We start from the raw sequence: 22996 nt of genomic DNA on the forward strand, positions 1-22996 counted from the left end.
AGGGGTGCCCTTTGCTCTGCAGAGGTCCTTCCTGCTGGGTGCTCTTCAGGCTGGGTTAGCTCCAGCTTGTGTCCCTCTCCACATGGGATGCAACGCAACAACATCCATGTTCCTCATGGCTTGAGGAGCCACCAGCCTCCTCCCAGGGATGTGGCCAATGGAGAACCCTGCTTGAAGGTGTCTTTGGGAGGCTCATTACAGGGTTGTCCCCTACCTGGTGCGCCTGAAGGGCTGGTGGAGCATGAAGCCACTTGCCCTTTGCTTCCTCCACATCGACAGCCCCCAGCTGTGTCTGTCCGTGACTGCAAAGCCCGAGTGACCGTGGTGCCAGGTGAGAAGGGGCTCCAGAACATCTTGAGTGGCTTCACTTGTGCCCATTGATCCCCTTCCTCCTGAGACCCGTCAAGGGGGTCTTGGTCAATGGCACCACTGACCATTGAGGAGGAGATCCTTGGGTGGTTGGTTGCTTTGGTGGTTGGTTGGGTGGTTGGATGGATGGATGATGGATGGATGGATGCGTAGTTGCTTGGTCGGTTGGTTGGTGGGTGGGTGGGTGGTTTGTTGGATGGTTGAATGGTTGGTTGCTTGCTTTGATGGTTTGGTGGAGGGATGGATGGATGGATGGATGGATGGATGGATGGATGGATGGATGGATGATGGATGGATGGATGATGGATGGATGATGGATGGATGGATGGATGATGGATGGATGGATGGATGATGGATGGATGGAGGATGGATGGATGGATGATGGATGGATGATGGATGGATGGATGGATGATGGATGGATAGATGGATGATGGATGGATGGATGGACGATGGATGGATGGATGGATGATGGATGGATGGATGATGGATAGATGGATTGTTGGGTGGGTTGGTTGGTTTGTTGGTTACTTGCTGGGTTGGTCGGTCTGGCAGTACAACCAGTGCCATCAGTAACATGGACTTCTCTGCCTGTTGTCTCCTAGTCAGAGGACCTGGGTGCCTGCGCGCAGTTCGAGAGCAGCAGGCAGACCAGGAACATGATGCCCAGCGCCAGCTGCGTCTTCCCCACCTTCAACCTCCGGAAACCCTCTTCGGAGACGGACATTGAGAACTGGGCCTCCAAGCACTTCAACAAGCACACCCAAGGGCTCTTCCGGAGGAAGGTGTCCATCGCCAACATGCTGGCCTGGAGCAGCGAGTCCATCAAGAAACCCATGATCATGACCAACGACCGCAACGTCAAGAAGGAAGCTTGTGAGATATTTAAACTGATTCAGATGTACATGGGGGACCGGCGGGCCAAGACGGACCAGCTCAACGTGGCTTTGGAGATCGCCACCAAGGGTTGGAGCATGCAGGGGCTGAGAGACGAGCTCTACATCCAACTGTGCAGGCAGACCACCGAGAACTTCCGATACGAGAGCCTGGCCCGGGGCTGGGAGCTCATGGCCATTTGTTTGGCCTTTTTCCCACCCACTCCCAAATTCCATTCCTACCTAGAAGGATATATCTACAGGCACATGGATCCAGTGAATGACACCAAAGGTAAGGGGGAAACCACCGACCTGGTGGCTTCTGCTGATCTTACAACCTATTTGCTCCTTTTCCCTTCGCCTTTATGAGTTTCCTGGTTGGAAGATGGGTGAGGAACTCATCCGCATCCCTCCTGGAGGTGCAGTGAACGTGGTGGGGCCTTTGCCACCGGGCTTTCCTCCTCAGCACATGGGAATCCAGCGTGAGACCCACCACGAAATGAGCTTTGACACCTTTGCTGCAGGTCCAGTGTCACCTCCTCCAGAGGTGGCCATAAGCGAGAGTTTCAGAGGTCCCTTCTAACCCAGACCATTCCATGAGTGATGATTTCACCTTCATCTTCATCTCCAGTGGCTTCTTATGGCTTCTAGAGTAGCTTTGGACCAAAATTCACCCCGTGGTGGAAGGGGATCCAGCTTGATTCCCAGCTTTCAAGATGGTTTGTGGTCGTGGTAGATAGAAGAGACATCAAACTGGGCTATTTGGGTTCAAACTGGTCTCTCTCTAGTCTCTCTCTAGTCCTGGGCTTGGCCATTGCTGCTCCTTCATCACTGGTGCTGTTTCATGGGTGATAGGGTCTGGTCTGGCAGGAGCATGGATGGAAGTTGGGCATCACCACGTCCCATGGGTGAGGCAGAGGTGGAGGTCCGTGGTTGAGGAGGTGAGGAGGGGTTCCAGGATGTCCATGGATGAGGAGGTGAGGAGGAGGTCCAGGAGATCCATGGTTGAGGAGGTGAGGAGGAGGTCCAGGATGTCCATGGTTGAGGAGGTGAGGAGGAGGTCCAGGATGTCCATGGATGAGGAGGTGAGGAGGAGGTCCAGGAGGTCCATGGTTGAGGAGGTGAGGAGGGGGTCCAGGATGTCCATGGATGAGGAGGTCCAGGATGTCCATGGATGAGGAGGTGAGGAGGGTGTGATGTACTGTAGGTTACCCTGCTCTTGCAGGGGGTTTGGACTAGATGATCTTTTTAGGTCCCTTCCAACCCTTGGGATTCTGTGATTCTGTGAGGTCCAGGAGGTCCATGGATCAGGAGGTCCATGGAGGAGGAGGTGAGGAGGAGGTCCAGGAGGTCCATAGATGAGGAGGTCCAGGAGGTCCATGGTTGAGGAGGTGAGGAGGAAGTCCAGGAGTTCCATGGATAAGGAGGTCCAGGAGGCCCATGGATGAGGAGGTGAGGAGGAGGTCCAGGATGTCCATGGTTGAGGAGGTGAGGAGGAGGTCCAGGAGGTCCATGGATGAGGAGGTGAGGAGGAGGTCCAGGAGGTCCATGGATGAGGAGGTGAGGAGGAGGTCCAGGAGGTCCATGGATGAGGAGGTCCAGGAGGTCCATGGTTGAGGAGGTGAGGAGGAGGTCCAGGATGTCCATGGATGAGGAGGTGAGGAGGAGGTCCAGGATGTCCATGGATGATGAGGTGAGGAGGAGGTCCAGGAGGTCCATGGATCAGGAGGTCCATGGAGGAGGAGGTGAGGAGGAGATCCAGGAGGTCCACAGATGAGGAGGTGAGGAGGAGGTCCAGGAGGTCCATGGATCAGGAGGTGAGGAGGAGGTCCAGGAGGTCCATGGATCAGGAGGTCCAGGAGGTCCATGGATGAGGAGGTGAGGAGGAGGTCCAGGAGTCCCATGGTTGAGGAGGTGAGGAGGAGGAGGTCCATGGATGAGGAGGTCCATGGATGAGGAAGTCCGGGAGGTCCATGGATGGACCACTGGGAAGTGGAGCCTGGATGTTTCCTGGTGCCCTTTGGCTCCATGGAGACCAGGCAGGAACATCTGGAGGACACCAACATCAGGTGGAGCCGTGGTGGATGTGCCCAGCTTGGGGAGGAGATCAGAGGAGAGGAACCCAACCACGGTGTCCATGGGGGGAGCTGTGGGGTGCTTGAGGAACCCCCCGGGGTGGTGGGACAGGATGGGGTGGCACAAGGGTTGGTACCACCAAGGCTGGGAGGCCTGGGGCTACCCATGCCCCATCCTGCAGCAGAGGTGTCAAAGGAAGTCCAAGGCTGCCGCGTCGCGTTCGGAATGCCGGCGCTGGGCACCGCTGCCTCCTCCTTGGTTCATTTCCTTTGGAATCTCCATTTATCGTCAGGTTTAGTTCCTCGTCCTGCCGTTTGTGCCGTTTGCGTTTGGGATTTTGCCCGTGCTTCGATTGGTCGTCGTGGCGTGGGTGTTTCCTTTCCAATTTAAATTTCAATTCGTTTTGATTTCGGTTTTCCCGCGGTTTCATTTCCCTTTCGTGTTCTTGAGTTCACGTTCACGTCTGGGTTTAATTTTCATTTCCATTTGTTTTAATTTTACTTGAATATTTTAATTTTTATTTCAATTAATAAAAAAAACTATATTCATTTTTTCACTTCAGGTTTACTTGTTGTTGCAGTATTATTTTGATTTGATTTGATCTTTTATTTTCATTTTTCGGCTTTATTTTGGGTTTCATTTTAATTTTTTTTATTTCACTTCCACTTTCATTTTCATTTTTCTTTCTTGTTGCTCATTTATTTTTCATTTTTACTTCTAGGTTTTCTTGCATTTTCCTTTCCATTTTGATTTTCTTTTTCTTTTCATTTATTTCTATTTTTATGTAGTTTTTCTTTTGCCTTACATTTATTTTTACTTTTATTTTTATTCTATTTTTTATTCCTTTTAATTTTTATTTCTATTTTTATTCTGTTTTCTATTTTTTTTATTTTTAGATTTTTTATTTTCACTTTTTTCTTTTCTTTTACATTTATTTTATTTATTTTCCTATATTTCCATTTTGTTTCATTTTTAATCTTTACTATTTTCATTTCCTTTTATTGGGTTTGCTTTTATTATTTTTGCTTTTATTTTTATTATTTTACTTTTACTTTCATTTCCACTTTTCTTTGTATTCTGATTTTTTAAGATTTTTGTGTATTTCATTTTGACTTTTTATTTATCTTTTGATTTCTATTTTGTTTAGATTTCATCTTCCTTTGAGTTTGCATTCATTCCCATTGGGTTTTACGTTTTCCCTTTCGCCTCTTCTGATTGTTTTGACCGCCGTTGTTCTTTATTTGCACGTATTTCAGTCCCAGTCTCATTTCTGTTCCCATTTCTGTTCTGTTCCCATCCTGTCGCATTCCATCCCCGTCCCCGTTTCCCAGTGACCCGGCACATAAACGACCTCCTGGAAAGGACCAATAAGAAGAAACCCAAATTGAGAAAGAAACCCAAGCCCCAGCTCGAGGAGCTCGAGGGTAGGGACGGCCCCGCGACGCTCGCACCCCGGTGACACACGGCAGGGGCAGCCCGGGGATGTGCTGACAGGGAGATGGAGCTGGAGCAGCTTAGGCATGGATGTAGATGAGATGCAGAGGCAGAGATGCAGAGATTGATAATGGAGTTAATAAATAACTCTGCATTATATAGATACATTGAGGTAGATTAGATACCGTCATTTGTATTTTCATATTATAGATGATGTTATGTATAAATGTATAATATTATATATCAAGTTTAGAACATTATATATATATACATATATATATGTTCTGTATAACATTATGGGAAATGTTATATATGGATATATAATATTACATAATATCTATCATATATGTATTATTTGTTATCTGTTATCATATCTATTATATATGGTATGTAATATATATTATAGTATGCAGTATATAGTATATATTATGTACTATATATAGCATACTATACATATTATATATGTCATTTATTATATATTATATACTCCATATTATATATTATGACATAGCATTATATATAATATTTAATATTCTATATCATAGATATCATTATATACATTATATATAGAACATATAGAGCATATATGATAGCATATAAAACATTATATCAGAATATTTAATATTATGTATCATATATCATAATGTACTTGTCTATATATTATATATAATGTATATAAATAGATATGCAGCATTATGCATTAATATATAATATGACATTTAATGTTATGTGTAACACCATACTTATATTTTCCACATAATGTTATATAAAACCACGTAATCTTATGTATAATGTTATTAATATAAGATACAAGATCAGATTTAATATGAATACCCCCGTTTTGACTGTAAAATATCATAATCAGTTAATATAGAATATGATGAAAAAAGTCAGAAATATATCAAACACCCTATATAATATATTTTCTAAACACTTTTATCATATTTTATTAGTATATCTAATATAGGATAGGGTATTAGAAACAGTAGTAATTAAATAATACATAATATTTTGGTTTTATATAATGTTATATATAATAGCATGTAGGCAATTTAGTTTAATATCACTAATATGAATTATAGGTTTATATTAAATATCTAATTTTATAGATAAATCTATATGGGTAGATAGATAGAACATGATTCATATGTAATATTAATGTAATAGCAATAACATTAATAGTTGATAATTAATAAGTAATTAACAAGAGGGGAAAGTAGGGACTTCATTAAGTGGAGCCACGTAGAAGGTGCTGCCAGGTTTACTCAGTGATGGATGGATGATGGGTGGATGGATGGATGATGGATGGATGGATGATGGATGGCTGGATGGATGAACGAGTGTATGGAAGATGGATGGATGGATGATGGATGGATGGAGGATGGATGGATGGATGAACGAGTGTATGGAAGATGGATGGATGGATGGATGGATGGATGGATGGATGGATGGATGGATGGATGGATGGATGGATTGATGGATTGATGGATGGATGGATGGATGGATTGATGGATGGATGGATGGATGGATTGATGGATTATGGATGGATGGATGGATGGATGGATGGAGGATGGTTGGATGGATGGATGGGTGGATGGATGGATGGATTGATGGATTGTGGATGGATGGATGATGGATGGGTGGAGGATGGATGGATGGATGGATGGACGAGTGTATGGAAGATGGATGGATGGATGGATAGATGACGGATGGATGGATGGAGGATGGATGGATGGATGGACGAACGAGTGTATGGAAGATGGATGGATGGATGGATGGATGACAGATGGATGGATGGATAGATGGATGGATGGATTGATGGATTATGGATGGATGGATGATGGATGGGTGGATGGATGATGGATGGGTGGATGATGGATGGATGGATGGATGGATGGATGATTAATGGATGGATGGATGGATGGATGATTAATGGGTGTATGATGGATGGATGGATGGATGGATGGATGGATGGATGGATGAATGACTGACGGATGGATGATGGATGGATGGGCGCCACCATCCCTGGTGCCGAAGCCATCACTGATGGGGGTGATGTGGCATCCGTCTGGGCTCTGGGGGTGTGCCAGGTCCCCAGATCGGGATGTTGGTGAACACTCGGCATCCGGGTGACACCAAGAGGTTCCTGGTGCAACATGAGGGGCCTCAACCTGGAGCCACGGCAGTGGTGGGACCTGGAACCTGAGGGTGGAGGCACCTGAGAAACAGCTTTAATGGCCACCACGAATTAAGGTTGTGTTCAGTATCTCCATCAGTGATGTAGATGGTGGGGTCTAGTTCACCCTCAGCACCTTTGGAGATGCCACCAAGCCTAGAGATGGGGTTGACCCACCGGAGGGACCTGTGTGTACCTCATGAGGTTCTATAATGGAGCAGCAGCCTGGTTGGGTGGAAGATGTCCATGCTCATGGGATGGTGGTGGACCTAGATGGTCCCTTCCAACCCAAACCGTTCCATGATTCTATGAATGGGCACCAGATTTGAGGTCACCAGGAGCTGCCAACCACCAGGTCTTCTCCTGGACCCTGTTTCCCCCTCTTTTGCACCAATATTTAGTAGGAAAATCACATTTTAAGCTCCTGGCCCATCCTCACCAACATCTTCTGGGGTCATCCAGAAGGTACCACCAGGTCCCCAGGGCTCTTGGCTATGGGATGCGGGAGCATCTTACATTGGGATGAGCCCATCGGGATGCTCCAAGGGTTGAGGGTTGTTGAAGGGCATCATGAGGAGGGGACGGATGGTGTGGAGGGGGATGAGGGCGGAAGCGGTGGCATCAGGAGGAGAAGGGGTGGAAAATTCATCCCTGGAGGCCCCCACAGTGAGTGGGGATGGAGCTGAGGGGTCTCCATGGTTGGTGAGTACAAGGACATGAGGTTGTTGGGGAGCAGGTTGAGTTTTGGGGACCCCTCATCCTCTTCAACACCCCCCCCCCCTTAAGGAGCAGTGATGGGGACAGGGATGGAGCTGCCCCACATCCCATGGGGACCCTGGCACCGTCCTGGAGCTGGGGTGGGTGTCACCTCCCCAAGCCCCCCCACCATGGGCCTCCATGACCTGGAGGTGACGCCTCAACCTCTCTCTTCTCTCTTGCAGGGGTGGCAATAAGCACTTATGCCAAGTACTGCTACAACAAGCTGCAGAAGGCAGCTCTGACGGGCGCCAAGAAGGTATCCCCCGAACCGCTGGCCGTGGGGTGGGGGCTGGCCCCCCATTGGGACCACTTGTGGGGCTGGTGGGGTTTGGGGAGGAGGAGGAGGGATGAAGCTGGAGAGCAAAGGGAATGATGCAGCAGCTGGTGCTGGACTCATGGTGGATGCTCTGGGTACCTCCAGCGTGGTTCACCCATCAGTGCATCTCCTCTGAGGAAGGTCTGGGGTTCTCCTTGGGGTCTCCAAGGTCCTTCCATTGACCAAGGGATCAAATAGGGATTGAGGAGATGATCCTGGGAGCTGAGGATTGCGAGGATGCTCCTGCAGCTCCCAGGTCACCACGGACCTCACCAATCAGGTCCATCCCCATGGCCCATCGCTGCCATCAGGGCAGGGGTTGAGTCCTTTCAGAGCAGACCCTAAACAGGGATGAATTTAGAGCTTGGGGTTCTCCTCCTGGCCCCATCAGCACCACGGCTGCCTCAGTTTCCCCATCCTCGTTTCATGGGGATGGAGAAGAGATGGTGAGATCCCACCGCGGTCCTCATGGTGACATCTGCCCAGACAAGGCCTGGTGGAGGGAAGGGCTGGGGCATCCCTCGGGATCACTGTGGGCTGTGGTGGATGTGTCCTGCCAAGCTTTGGAGGCAAAGACAGGGACTGAGGACCTGGAGGTGAAGCCGCAGCTCCGGGGGCTTCTTCTGTTGGAGGCTCTGTCTGGAGAGGAGACGCTTGGGCAGATGCAGCTGATGGGGAACTGCGTCCATCTCCTCCCCTGCATCCCACCCCAAACACATCCATCCCTTTCCATCCCGCCACACACATCTCCATCCATCTCCTTTTCCACATTCCACCGCACACCTGGCTGCTGTATCCACCCCTTCTGCTTTCAGCCGTGCCCACATCCATTACATCCATCTCCTGCATCCCACCACATGCATCTGCTCCATCCACCTTTTCCACATCCCAGCACGCACATGGCTGCTGTGTCCATCCCTTCTGCATCCCACCATGCCCACATCCATCCCTCTCCATCCCATCACAAACGTGTCTCTTCTGCACCCACCACACATGGCTGCTGTGTCCACCCCATCTCCATCTCACCATGTCCACATCCATTGCATCCATCCCTCTCCATCCCATCACACACGTGCCTCCCCCATCCATCTCCCCTTGTGCATCCCACCATGCACATGGCTGCTGTGTCCATCCTTCTGCATCCCACTGTGCCCACATCCATCGCATCCATCTCTTCTGCATCCCACCATGCCCACATCCATCGCATCCATCTCTTCTGCATCCCACTGTATCCACATCCATCGCATCCATCTCTTCTGCATCCTACCATGCCCACATCCATCGCATCCATCTCTTCTGCATCCCACCATGCCCACATCCATTGCATCCATCTCTTCTGCATCCCACCATGCCCACATCCATCGTATCCATCTCTTCTGCATCCCACCATGCCCACATCCATCGCATCCATCTCTTCTGCATCCCACCATGTCCACATCCATCGCATCCATCTCTTCTGCATCCCACCATGCCCACATCCATCGCATCCATCTCTTCTGCATCCCACCATGTCCACATCCATCGCATCCATCTCTTCTGCATCCCACCATGCCCACATCCATCGCATCCATCTCTTCTGCATCCCACCATGCCCACATCCATTGCGCCCATCTCTTCTGCATCCCACCATGCCCACATCCATTGCATCTATCTCTTCTGCATCCCACATCCATTGCATCCATCCCTCTTCATCCCATCACACACGTGTCTGCCCCATCCATCTCCCCTTGTGCATCCCACCACACACAGCTGCTGTGTCCATCCCGTCTGCATCCCACCATGCCCACATCCATTGTGCCCATCTCTTCTGCATCCCACCATGCCCACATCCATTGCATCCATCTCTTCTGCATCCCACCATGCCCACATCCATTGCATCCATCTCTTCTGCATCCCACCATGCCCACATCCATTGCATCCATCTCTTCTGCATCCCACCATGCCCACATCCATTGCATCCATCTCTTCTGCATCCCACCATGCCCACATCCATTGCGCCCATCTCTTCTGCATCCCACCATGCCCACATCCATTGCATCCATCTCTTCTGCATCCCGCATCCATTGCATCCATCTCTTCTGCATCCCACCATGCCCACCTCCACTGCCTCCATCTCTGCATCCCACCACACGTGCTTCTCCTGGGGCCACCTTCACTTCCCAACCAAGCCAATGGCTGAAGGCACCAGCCCAGTCGCTGCCTTGCAGCTCTGAGTTTCTGGGCACTGGACACCTTGCCCGGCTTGGCCAGACCTCCCCATGGCTCCATCCTGTCCCCATCCCACAGCGAGCTCAGGACCGTGGGGACCAGCCCAGCCCTGGGGACTCCATCCCCCGGCGCCTTGGTGACGTCCCCCTCGTCCCCTTGCAGGGCCTGAAGAAGCCCAACATCGAGGAGATTCGCCACGCCAAGAACGCCGTCTTCAACCCGTCCATGTTCGGCAGCTCCCTGCAGGACATCATCGCCATGCAGAAGGAGAAGTACCCGGAGCGGCAGCTGCCCTGGGTGCAGACGCGCCTCTCCGAGGAGGTCCTGGCCCTCAACGGCGACCAGACCGAGGGCATCTTCAGGTAAGGGCACTGGCACCGGCCGTGGTGACCGCCGCGTGGTGGGGAGCCCGTAATGGGTCATCCTATGGCGCAGCCGACGTTTGTCATGTCCCCGTTCATCTACAGCTGCAGGAGACCCCCAGCATGGTGACCTGCTCATGGGGGGAGCCCATAGGAAGTCATCCTATGGGGCAGCCACAGCATTCCCCATGTCCCCATTCATCTACAGCTGCAGGAGACCCCCAGCTTGGTGACCTGCTCATGGGGGGAGCCCATAACAAGTCATCCTATGGGGCAACCACATCCCCATTTGCCTATGGTTGCTGGAGCCCCCCAGCATGGTCATCTTATGGGGGAAGCCCATAACAGGTCACCTCCTTATGGGGCAGCCAACCTGTTCCCCATGTTCCTATTCACCTGCGGCTGCAGGTGACCCCCAGCATGGTGACCCTCTGATGGGGGGAGCCCATACGAGGCCATCTTATGGGGCAACCAACCCGTTCCCCACGTCGCCATCCATCTATGGCTGGTGGAGAACCTCAGCATGGCGACCTTCTCATGGGGGAAGCCTCTAAGGAGTCATCTTTTATGGGGCAGCCAACCTGTGCCCCACATCCCCATGGGGGCCTTTCTCCTCCTTGAGCAGCTCAACTTATCCTTGCTCCAAGACCATTGGGTTTCTCCACGTCAGGGTCCTGCCTGTCCTTTGGTGGCCACCAAAGCCAAGTGGAGGTCTTGGGGTTTCCATACAAACCTCCCCTGGTCCATCACAGCAGGATTGCTCCTCCCCATGGGCAGAACCCAGGTCCCAAAACGCCTCCACCTCCAGCTCTTGGGCCCCACATGCCCCATGAGGGACCCAAGGTGGGTCTGAGGAAGGTGGGTCCCCATCTCTTGCTTGACACCCAACATAGAATCATAGAATCATAGAACAGTGTGGGTTGGAAAGGACCTCAAGATCATCCAGTTCCAACCCCCCTGCCATGGGCAGGGACACCTCACACTAAACCATCCCACACAAGGCTTCATCCAACCTGGCCTTGAACACCGCCAGGGATGGAGCACTCACAACCTCCCTGGGCAACCCATTCCAGTGCCTCAGCACCCTCACAGGAAAGAATTTCCTCCTTAGATCCAATCTAAGCTTCCCCTGTTTAAGTTTTAACCCGTTACCCCTTGTCCTGTCACTGCAGTCCCTGATGAAGAGTCCCTCCCCAGCATCCCTATAGGCCCCCTTCAGGTACTGGAAGCTGCTCTGAGGTCCCCACGCAGCCTTCTCTTCTCCAGGCTGAACAGCCCCAACTTCCTCAGCCTGTCTTCATACGGGAGGTGCTCCAGCCCCTGATCATCCTCGTGGCCTCCTCTGGACTTGTTCCAGCAGTTCCGTGTCCTTTTTATGTTGAGGACACCAGAACTGCACACAATGCTCCAGGTGAGGTCTCACAAGAGCAGAGCAGAGGGGCAGGATCACCTCCTTCGCCCTGCTGGTCACGCTCCTTTTGATGCAGCCCAGGATACGGTTGGTTTCTGGGCTGCGAGCGCACACTGCAGCCGGCTCATGTTCATTTTCTCATCGACCAGCACCCCCAAGTCCTTCTCTGCAGGGCCGCTCTGAATCTCTTCTCTGCCCAGTCTGTAGCTGTGCTGGGATTGCTCCGACCCAGGTGTAGGACCTTGCACTTGCCATGGTTGAACTCCATCAGGTTGGCATCAGCCCACCTCACAAGCGTGTCAAGGTCCCTCTGGATGGCATCCCTTCCCTCCAGCGTATCAACCGGACCACACAGCTTGGTGCCATCGGCAAACTCACTGAGGGCACACTCAATCCCACTGTCCATGTCAGCGACGAAGACGTTAAACAAGACCGGTCCCAACACCGATCCCTGAGGGACACCACTCGGTACCGGTCCCCGGCCGGACATCGAGCCATTGACCACATCTCTCCCCCCCTTTCAGGGTCCCTGGTGACATCGACGAGGTCAACGCGCTCAAGCTCCAGGTGGACCAATGGAAGATCCCAACAGGCTTGGAGGACCCGCACGTTCCCGGTAGGACCTGGGGGCCGCTGGATGAGTGCGGGGAGGTGCAGAGCCCCCATAGCAGGGCTCACATCTCCCCATATCCGTGTGTGTCCCCCCCCCCATCCCGGTCCAGCCTCCCTGCTGAAGCTCTGGTACCGGGAGCTGGAGGAGCCCCTCATCCCCCACGAGTTCTATGAGCAGTGCATCACCCACTACGAGAACCCCGAGGCGGCCATCGCCGTTGTGCACTCCCTGCCCAGGATCAACAAGATGGTGCTGTGCTACCTCATCCGCTTCCTCCAGGTACGGCCGGGACCCACCATGGGGTGCTCAATGGGGTGTTCCATAGAGTGCTCCATGGGGTGCTCCATGGGGTGTTCCATGGGGTGTTCCATAGGTTGTTCCATAGGGTGCTCCATGGGTGCTCCATAGGGTGCTCAATGGGGTGTTCCATGGGGTGTTCCATAGGTTGTTCCATAGGGTGCTCCATGGGGTGCTCCATGGGGTGCTCCATGGGGTGTTCCATGGGTGCTCCATAGGGTGCTCAATGGGGTGTTCCATAGGGTGCTCCACAGGGTGCTCCATAGGGTGCTCCATAGGCTGCTCCATGGGGTGTTCCATGGGGTGCTCCATAGGGTGTTCCATAGGGTGCTCCATGGGGTGCTCCATAGGGTACTCCATGGGGTGCTCCATGGGTGCTCCATAGGGTGCTCAATGGGGTGTTCCATAGGGTGCTCCATAGGGTGTTCCATGGGGTGCTCCATGGGGTGCTCCATGGGGTGTTCCATGGGGTGCTCCATGGGGTGCTCCATGGGGTGTTCCGTGGGGTGCTCCATAGGGTGCTCCATGGGGTGCTCCATGGGGTGTTCCGTGGGGTGCTCCATAGGGTGCTCCATGGGGTGCTCCATGGGGTGTTCCATGGGGTGCTCCATAGGGTGCTCCATGGGGTGCTCCATGGGGTGTTCCATGGGGTGCTCCATAGGGTGCTCCATGGGGTGCTCCATGGGGTGCTCCATAGGGTGTTCCATAGGGTGCTCCATGGGGTGCTCCATAGGGTGTTCCATAGGGTGCTCCATGGGGTGTTGCATGGGGTGCTCCATAGGGTGCTCCATAGGGTGCTCCATGGGGTGTTGCATGGGGTGTTCCATAGGGTGCTCCATGGGGTGCTCCATGGGGTGCTCCATAGGGTGCTCCATGGGGTGTTGCATGGGGTGCTCCATAGGGTGCTCCATGGGGTGCTCCATAGGGTGCTCCATAGGGTGCTCCATAGGGTTCTCCATGGGGTGCTCCATAGGGTGTTCCATAGGGTGCTCCATGGGGTGTTGCATGGGGTGCTCCATAGGGTGCTCCATAGGGTGCTCCATGGGGTGCTCCATAGGGTGCTCCATAGGGTGCTCCATGGGGTGCTCCATGGGGTGCTCCATAGGGTGCTCCATGGGGTGCTCCATGGGGTGCTCCATAGGGTGCTCCATGGGGTGCTCCATGGGGTGCTGGGGCTGCCCTGTCCCCGGCGGTGCCCGAGGCCCGTTGGGAGCAGGCTGGGCCGGTGGGAGGAGTCCCGGTGAGGGGTCGGGGGGTGGTCAGGATCTCCAGCAATGGTGCAGATGGGCTCTGCTGCCCCCTCAGCACCTCTTGGGGGTGGCACCAAGGCAAGGGCTGGGGCTTGCCCACCTGAAGGACCGGGAGGGGGTGGAGATGTTGGACTTGTATGGACATCGGGAGGGTTGGGGACGGGGTTGGGGTTGGGTTGGGGTTGGGTTGGGGTTGGGGATGGGGTTGGGGTTGGGTTAGGTTAGGGTTGGGGTTGGGGTTAGGGTTGGGGTTAGGGTTGGCGTTAGGTTTGGGGCTAGGGCTAGGGTTGGGGTTGGGGTTAGGGTTGGGGCTAGGGTTAGGTTAGGGTTGGGGTTGGGGTTAGGGTTGGGGTTGGGGTTGGGGTTGGGTTAGGGTTAGGTTAGGGTTGGGGTTGGGGTTAGGGTTGGGGTTGGGGTTGGGGTTGGGGTTGGGGTTGGGGTTAGTTTAGGGTTAGGTTAGGGTTGGGGTTGGGGTTAGGGTTGGGGTTAGGGTTGGCGTTAGGTTTGGGGCTAGGGTTAGGGTTGGGGTTGGGGTTAGGGTTGGGGCTAGGGTTAGGATTGGCATTGGTTTGGGGGTTGGGGTTGGGGTTAGGTTTGGGGTTGGGCTAGGGTTAGGGTTGTGGTTGGGGTTGGGGTTAGGGTTGGGGTTGGGGTTACGGTTGAGGTTAGGGTTGGGGCTGGGGCTAGGGCTAGGATTGGGGTTGGTTTTGGGGTTGGGTTTAGGGTTGGGGTTGGGTTATGGTTGGGGTTGGGGTTGGGTTTAGGATTGGGGTTAGGGTTGGGGCTAGGGTTAGGATTGGGGTTGGTTTTGGGGTTGGGGTTGGGGTTAGGTTTGGGGTTGGGGTTGGAGTTACGGTTGGGGTCGAGTTTGGTGTTGGGTTTGGGGTTGGGTTTGGGTTTACGGTTACGTTTAGGGTTAGGGTTGGGGTTGGGGTTATGTTTATGGTTATAATATGTGGTTATGGTTAACGTTAGCGTTAGCGTTAGGTTTAGTGTTGAAACCAGGCCCAGGGCAGGGTCCTGCAGTGGGTTGGGGCAACCTCTGGTACCCAAAGAGAGTGGGGATGCTGGGACGGAGAGCGGAGGATGTGGGGACCCCAGTGGTGACGAACGGGTGCTCAGAGCCCATGGAGCCAACCAGGGAGCAGCGCCCTGCTCCAGTGGAAGGGGTCCCTGCCCATGGCCTTGGGTTGGAACTGGAGGAGCTTTAAGGTCCCTTCAACCCAAACCATTCCATGGTTCCATGAGCATGCACCAGATTTGAGGTCCCATGGCCCTGGACATCCCTTGGGTCCTCTCTTTAGGGGTGGCTTCAGACCCCCCCCACATCTCCATCATCCCTTCCGATGCCTTTCCAGCTCCAAACACCCATAGAGGAGCCTGCCCATGTCCCCATGGCTTGGAACTGGATCATCTTCATCCTCCCTTCCAACCCAACCCGTTCCACGTGGTCCTCACCCAAGACCCATCATGTCCCACACGGCCTCACCACCGCCTTCCCCCTTCCTGCCCCATAGGTGTTCGTGCAGCCGGGCAACGTGGCCGTCACCAAGATGGACGTCAATAACCTGGCCATGGTGATGGCCCCCAACTGCCTGCGCTGCCAGTCGGACGACCCCCGGATCATCTTCGAGAACACGCGCAAGGAGATGTCCTTCATCCGGGTGCTCATCCAGCACCTCGACACCAGCTTCATGGAGGGCGTCCTATAGCACCCGCCACCCGAGGTCCCCCCCCCCCTTCCACCCCACATGGACCCCACCAGAGGATGGGTGCTGGTGGGAGGGGGGGTTGGTGGCACCTTCACCGGCCCCGGTCCCTCTGCAGTGGGACATGGCATCAACCAAGCCCCATCCTGGCCGTGTCGCTGGTCACATCGTGACCAGTCGGAGGGGTTGGCCATGGTGGGGTCACCAAGGGATGGCCATGATGGGGTCACCAAGGGGTTGGCCATGGTGGGGTCACCAATGGATTGGCCATGGTGGGGTTACCAAGTGGTTGGCCATGGTGGGGTCACCAAGGGATGGCCATGGTGTGGTCACCAAGGGTTGGCCATGGTGGTGTCACCAAGGGGTTGGCCATGGTGTGGTCACCAAGGGTTGGCCATGGTAATGTCACCAAGGGGTTGGCCATGGTGGGGTCACCAAGGGGTTGGCCATGATGGGGTCACCAAGGGATGGCCATGGTAATGTCACCAAGGGGTTGGCCATGGTGGGGTCACCAAGGGATGGCCATGATGGGGTCACCAAGGGGTTGGCCATGGTGGGGTCACCAATGGATTGGCCATGGTGGTGTCACCAAGGGGTGGCCATGGTGGTGTCACCAATGGATTGGCCATGGTGGGGTCACCAAGGGGTTGGCCATGGTGGGGTCACCAAGGGATGGCCATGGTGGGGTCACCAATGGATTGGCCGTGGTGGGGTCACCAATGGATTGGCCGTGGTGGTGTTCACCAAGGGGTTGGCCATGGTGGGGTCACCAATGGATTGGCCATGGTGGGGTCACCAAAGGTTGGCCGTGGTGGGGTCACCAAGGGGTTGGCCATGGTGGGGTCACCAATGGATTGGCCATGGTGGTGTTCACCAAGGGATGGCCATGATAATGTCACCAAGGGGTTGGCCATGGTGGGGTCACCAAGGGATGGCCATGGTGGTGTCACCAAGGGGTGGCCATGGTGGGGTCACCAATGGATTGGCCATGGTGGGGTCACCAAGGGGTTGGCCATGGTGGGGTCACCAAGGGATTGGCCATGGTGGGGTCACCAAGGGATGGCAGCACCCATGGGACAGGTGAGGAGTGTCCCATGGGAGACGCTTCCATCCGTCCTGGGTGGTCATGGGTGGCAGTGAGGACCTGGTGGCATCTGAGCAGGGTTGGGGTCCATCCACATCAATGTTGGGGTTGGGTGGCTGGTTGAGAGTGGAGCTGTGTGGCAGCCGTGGGGCAGGGAGGACCCCCAGGTGTTGAGCTGAGCCCATGGAGAAGGTGGCACCAGGGGACCAGGAGAGGCCCAGCACATAGGGAAGGAGACCATTGGCACAACCGGAGCTGGGTGCACCCAAGGGTGGTGCTGGGGGGGGCCCTTTGGGTGCTGGGGTCCCTTTGGGTGGCTCATTGAGGCCGGGTGCCCACCTTTGGGTGCTGGAGGAGCTGGTGGGCAGGTCACTGCCTGCACACATCATGGTGACCATCCCCACACCGGACCCATCTCACTGCATGTTGGCACCCAAAGGAGCTGTCTGAGCACCCACCGTGTCTACTGGACCCATCACAGGATCCATCATCTGCTCCTGGCCTTGAAAGACTCATCCTGGCCCCCATCATCTCCTCCTGCTCCTCCTATACCCATCTTGGCACCCATCATCTCTCCCTGCATCTCCTGGACCTCTTTTGGTGCCCGTCATCACCTCCTGGTACTGCTGAACCCATCCTGGCACCCATCATCTCCCCCTGCTTCTCCTGGACCTGTTTTGGTACCCATCATCTCCTCCTGGTCCTGCCCGACTCACTGTGGTGCCCATCATCTCTGCTTGACCCTGCTGGACCTATCTTGGTGCCCATCATCTCCTCATGTTCCTGCTGGAAGCATCTCAGCATCTGTCACATCCTTCTGGTCCTGCTGGAACCTTCTTGGCACCCACCACATCCTGGTTCTGGAGCCATCTGGGTGCCCATCACCTCTGCTTGGTCCTGCCCAAACCATCTTGGTACCCACCATCTCCTCCTGGACCCGTTTTGGTGCCCATCATCTTCTTCTGGTTCTCCCGGACCTCTCTTGGCATCCATCATCTCCTTCTGCTCCTGCTGGGCCTATCTTGGTGCCCATCTCTACCCTACTGGACACATCTTGGCATTTGTCATGTCCTGCTGGACCCATCTTGGTGCCCATCATCTCCTCCTGGTCCTGCCCAACCCATCTTGGTGCCCATCATCTCCTCCTGGTCCTGCCCGACCCATCTTGGTACCCATCATCTCTGCTTGGCTCTGGGGGACCAATCTTGGTCCCTTTTATCTCCTCCTGCTGGACCCATCTTAGCAGCCACCATCTACTGCTTCTCCTGGACCCATCTTGGTGCTCATCATCTCCTCCTGGTCCTGCCCAACCCATCTTGGCACCCATCATCTCTGCTTGGTTATGGTGGACCCATCTTGGAGCCCATCATCTCCTCCTGGTCCTGCATGAACCATCTTGGCGCCCATCATCTCTGCTTGGCCCTGTTGGACCCACCTTGGTGCCCATCATCTCCTCCTGGTCCTACATAAACCATCTTGGCACCCATCATCTCTGCTTGGCACTGCTGGACCCACCTTGGTGCCCATCATCTCCTCCTGGTCCTGCATGAACCATCTTGGCGCCCATCATCTCTGCTTGGCCCTGTTGGACCCATCTTGGTGCCCATCATCTCCTCCTGGTCCTACATAAACCATCTTGGTGCCCACCATCTCCTCCTGCTTCTGGCCAGCTCATCTTGGCACCCATCGTCTTGGCCCTGATGGACACATTCTGACACCCATCATCTCCTCCTGGACCCACCCATCACCTCTGCTTTACCCTACTGGATCCATCTTGGCATGTCATGTCTACTGGTCCTCCTGGACCCACCTTGGAGCCCATCATCTCCTCCTGGTCCTGCATGAACCATCTTGGCACCCATCATCTCTGCTTGGTTATGGTGGACCCATCTTGGTGCCCATCATCTCCTCCTGGTCCTGCATGAACCATCTTGGCACCCATCATCTCTGCTTGGCCCTGCTGGACCCATCTTGGTGCCCATCATCTCTGGCACCCATCTGGATGGGATGGAGCCACTTTGGCACCCATCATCTCCTTCTGCTCCTTCTGGACCCACGTTGGCACCCATCATCTCCTCCTGCTCCTTCTGGACCCACCTTGGCACCCATCATCTCCTCTTGGACCCATCGTTGCAGGCACCATCCCTTGCCCCTCCAGGACCCATCTTGGCACCCACCATCTCCAGCACCCCCCCAGCACCCTCATCCACCCCCCCCCCTTCCCATTCCTTCCCCTCGGCCGCCCCCCAAGTGCCTTCAGCTCCACCGGGGGCGAAGCAGAACCATGGGGGGCACCCAGTAGGTGGTGGTAGTTGCACCCAATGGGTCTGAGCAGCACCCAATGGGTCTGAGGAGCACCCAGTGGGTTTAAGGAGCACCAAATGGATAGTGGTTGGCACCCAGTGGAGGGTGAGGAGCACCCAATGAGTTGAGGAGCACCCAATGGGTTGAGGAGCACCCAGTGGGTTCGAGGAGCACCCAATGAGTTGAGGAGCACCCAATGGGCTTGAGGAGCACCCAATGAGTTGAGGAGCACCCAATGGGTTTGAGGAGCACCCAATGAATTGAGGAGCACCCAATGGGTTTGAGCAGCACCCAATGAGTTGAGGAGCACCCAATGGGTTCGAGGAGCACCCAATGAGTTGAGGAGCACCCAATGAGTTGAGGAGCATCCAGTGGGTTTGAGGAGCACCCAGCGAGTTGAGGAGCACCCAATGGGTCTGAGGAGCACCCAATGGGTTTCAGGAACGCCCAATGAGTTGAGGAGCACCCAGTTGGTTTGAGGAGCACCCAATGAGTTGAGGAGCATCCAATGGGTTTGAGGAGCACCCAATGGGTTTGAGCAGCACCCAATGAGTTGAGGAGCACCCAGTGGGTTTGAGCAGCACCCAGTGGCTTCAACCAGCACCCAGTGGGTGCCAAGGGGCCACCCATCAGCATCACGAGCCCTATTTAGAGACCCACTCCTCACCCCCTTCACTTTGAAGCCAGATGCTGGTCCCACAGTGGGGGGTGCCCCATAGATTGGGGTGCCCCATAGGTGACGTGGGGGGGGTGCCCCATAGTGGGGGGGGGGGGGGGGGCCCTTAACCCCACGCTACCTCCCAGCTCCACTCACTGCCAGGCACCTGGGGGGGGGGGGGGGAGGGGGGGGTGAATGGGGATGGGGGGAGGGGATCCCTTTTCCCCTCCCCCCCCCCTTAATTAATTAAATTAATTAATTTCTCCCCCGCATTTTATAATTCCTTCCGTTGGGGCCTTTTTTTTTTTTTTTTTTTTTTTTTAATTATTTTATTTTATCCCCACCCCCCCCAGGTCGCTTTTTTCCCTTTTTCCCCTCTTTTCGCCCCGTTTCCGTTGGTGGTTTTTTAGGGTTTCTTGCTCTTATTTATTACGAATCCTCGTTATTATTAAAAGGCAGAAGCTGATGTACAAATCAATCATGAAGAATTAATAATTAATAAAGTTAATCACGGGGCACACGAGCCCCTCCCCCCACCGTGGGCTTGGGGGGGGGGGGGGAGGGGGGGGTGGGGATGGGGTGGGGGAGGGGTCGGGGGCTCCCCTCCCCCCCCCCCCCCCCCCCCCCCCGGGTCCTGTCTCTGTACCCGGATGTGAATAAAGCTTCGGCTGGAGGCGGCTGCGGGAGCGTTCACTGGGGGGGGGGGGGGTATGGGGGTCTATGGGGGGTCTATAGGGGGTATGGGGCCGATAGGGGTACAGGGGGGTCTATAGAAGGGTCTATAGGGGGTATGGGGCCGATAGGGGTACATGGAGGTCTATAGGTGGTCTATAGGGGGTATGGCGCCAATAGGGGTACATGGAGGTCTATAGAGGGATCTATAGGGGCTATGGGGTCTATAGGGGTACATGGGTGTCTATAGGGGGGTGTATAGGGGGTATGGGGACTATAGGGGTACATGGGGGTCTATAGGGGGTATGGGGCCAATAGGTGTACATGGGGGTCTGTAGGGGTTATGGGGCTGATAGGGGGTATGTGGCCGATAGGGGTACATGGGGGTCTGTAGGGGGGTCTATAGGGGGTATGGGGCCGATAGGGGTACATGGGGGTATATAGGGAGTATGGGGCCGATAGGGGTACATGGGGGTCTATAGGGGGGTCTATAGGGGGTATGGGGCTGATAGGGGTACATGGGGGTCTATAGGGGGTATGGGGCCAATAGGGGTACATGGGGGTCTGTAGGGGGGTGTATAGGTGGTATGGGGACTATAGGGGTACATGAGGGTCTATAGGGGGGTCTATAGGGGTTATGGGGCCAATAGGGGTACATGGGGGTCTGTAGGGGGGTCTATAAGGGGTATGGGCCCGACAGGGGTACATGGGGGTCTATAGGGGGATTTATAGGGGGTATGGGGCCGATAGGGGTACATGGGGGTCTATAGGGGGTATGGGGCCTGTAGGGGTGCATGGGTATCTATAGGGGGTATGGGGTCTATAGGGGCATATGGGGGTCTATAGGGGGTATGAGATCTATAGGTTTACATGGGGGTCTATAGGGAGGTCTATAAGGGGTATGGGGCTTGTAGGGGTACATGGGGGTCTATAGGGGTATGGGTGTCTATAGGGGTGTCTATAAGAGGTATGGGTTCTAGAGGGGTACATGGGGGTCTATAGGGCTATGGGGGTCTATAGGGGTGTCTCTAGGTGGTATGGGGTCTATAGGGGTACATGGGTGTCTATAGGGCTGTCTGTAGGGGGTATGGGGTCTATAGGAGTCCATGGTGATCTATAGGGGTATCTATGGGTGTCTATAGGGGTGTCTGTGGGGTACATGGGCATCTCTAGGGGTGTCTATAAGGTGTATGGGGTCTATAGGGAGTATGGGTGTCTATAGGGGTGTCTATAGGGGGTGTGGTAGTCTAGGTGTACGTGGGTGTCTATAGGGAATATGGGTGTCTATAGGGGTGTCTAAAGGGGGTATGGGGCCTATAGGGACACATGGGGGTCTATATGGGGGTCTATAGGGGATATGGGGCCGACAGGGGTACATGGGGGTCTATAGGGGGTATGGGGCCTGTAGGGGTGCATGGGTATCTATAGGGGCATATGGGGGTCTATAGGGGGTATGAGGTCTATAGGGTTACATGGGGGTCTATAGGGAGGTCTATAAGGGGTATGGGGCCTGTAGGGTTGCACGGGTATCTATAGGGGGTATGGGGTCTATAGGGTTGCATGGGTATCTATAGGGGGTATGGGGTCTATAGGGGCATATGGGGGTCTATAAGGGGTATGGGGCCTGTAGAGGTACATGGGGGTCTATAGGGGTATGGGTGTCTATAGGGGTGTCTATAAGTGGTATGGGGTCTAGAGGGGTACATGGGGGTCTATAGGGCTATGGGGGTCTATAGGGGTGTCTCTAGGTAGTATGGTGTCTATAGGTGTACATGGGTGTCTATGGTGTTGTCTATAGGGTGTATGGGTGTCTAGAGGAGTTCATGGGTGTCTATAGGGCACAAGGGTGCCTATAGGAGTACACGGGGGTCTACAAGGTGTGGGTGTCCATAGGGGTACACGGGTTTCTGTAGGGGCAGGCGGGTGTCTATAAGGGGGATGGGTGTATATAAGGGGTACATGGGTGTCTATAGGGAGTAGGGGTGTCTATAGGGGTGCATGGGAGTCTAGATGGGGCATGGGGGGGGTATAAATATACATATATATACAGGTATATGGTGTCTATAGGACCAGGTGTCTATAGGACGGAGTGGGTGTCTATACAAGTGCCTATGGGGTAAGAGTATCTATAGGGGCTACACGGGTGTCTATAGGGTTACACGGGTGTCTATAGGTGTCCATGGGTGTCTATAGGTGTCCATGGGTGTCTATAGGGTTACACGGGTGTCTACAGGTGTCCATGGGTGCCTATAGGGTTACACGGGTGTCTATAGGTTTACACGGGTGTCTATAGGTGTCCATGGGTGTCTACAGGTGTCCATGGGTGTCTATAGGTGTCCATGGGTGTCTATAGGGTTACACAGGTGTCTATAGGGTTACACGGGTGTCTATAGGGTTACACGGGTGTCTATAGGGTGACATGGGTG

At 54.2% G+C, this 22996-nt stretch overlaps 1 protein-coding gene across 5 annotated transcripts in view; it reads left to right on the top strand.

The window, feature by feature from the left end:
* Nucleotides 1-17123, top strand: part of ARHGAP39 (Rho GTPase activating protein 39) — a 127641-nt gene extending 110518 nt beyond the window's left edge. For 4 of the 5 annotated variants that reach the window (XM_065669094.1, XM_065669092.1, XM_065669095.1 and 1 more), the window contains exons 5-11: nt 972-1533; nt 4649-4741; nt 7869-7942; nt 10373-10572; nt 12508-12599; nt 12706-12875; nt 15661-17123. In XM_065669094.1, coding sequence (XP_065525166.1) covers nt 972-1533; nt 4649-4741; nt 7869-7942; nt 10373-10572; nt 12508-12599; nt 12706-12875; nt 15661-15855 — 1386 coding nt within the window. In that variant the 3' untranslated portion in view covers nt 15856-17123. The remainder of the gene's footprint in view (nt 1-971; nt 1534-4648; nt 4742-7868; nt 7943-10372; nt 10573-12507; nt 12600-12705; nt 12876-15660) is intronic. The other variant, XM_065669096.1, reaches the window with a different exon arrangement.
* Nucleotides 17124-22996: the final 5873 nt, after the last annotated feature.

Source organism: Lathamus discolor, chromosome 2 (assembly GCF_037157495.1).
Source record: "Lathamus discolor isolate bLatDis1 chromosome 2, bLatDis1.hap1, whole genome shotgun sequence".
Lineage (NCBI taxonomy): Eukaryota > Metazoa > Chordata > Aves > Psittaciformes > Psittacidae > Lathamus > Lathamus discolor.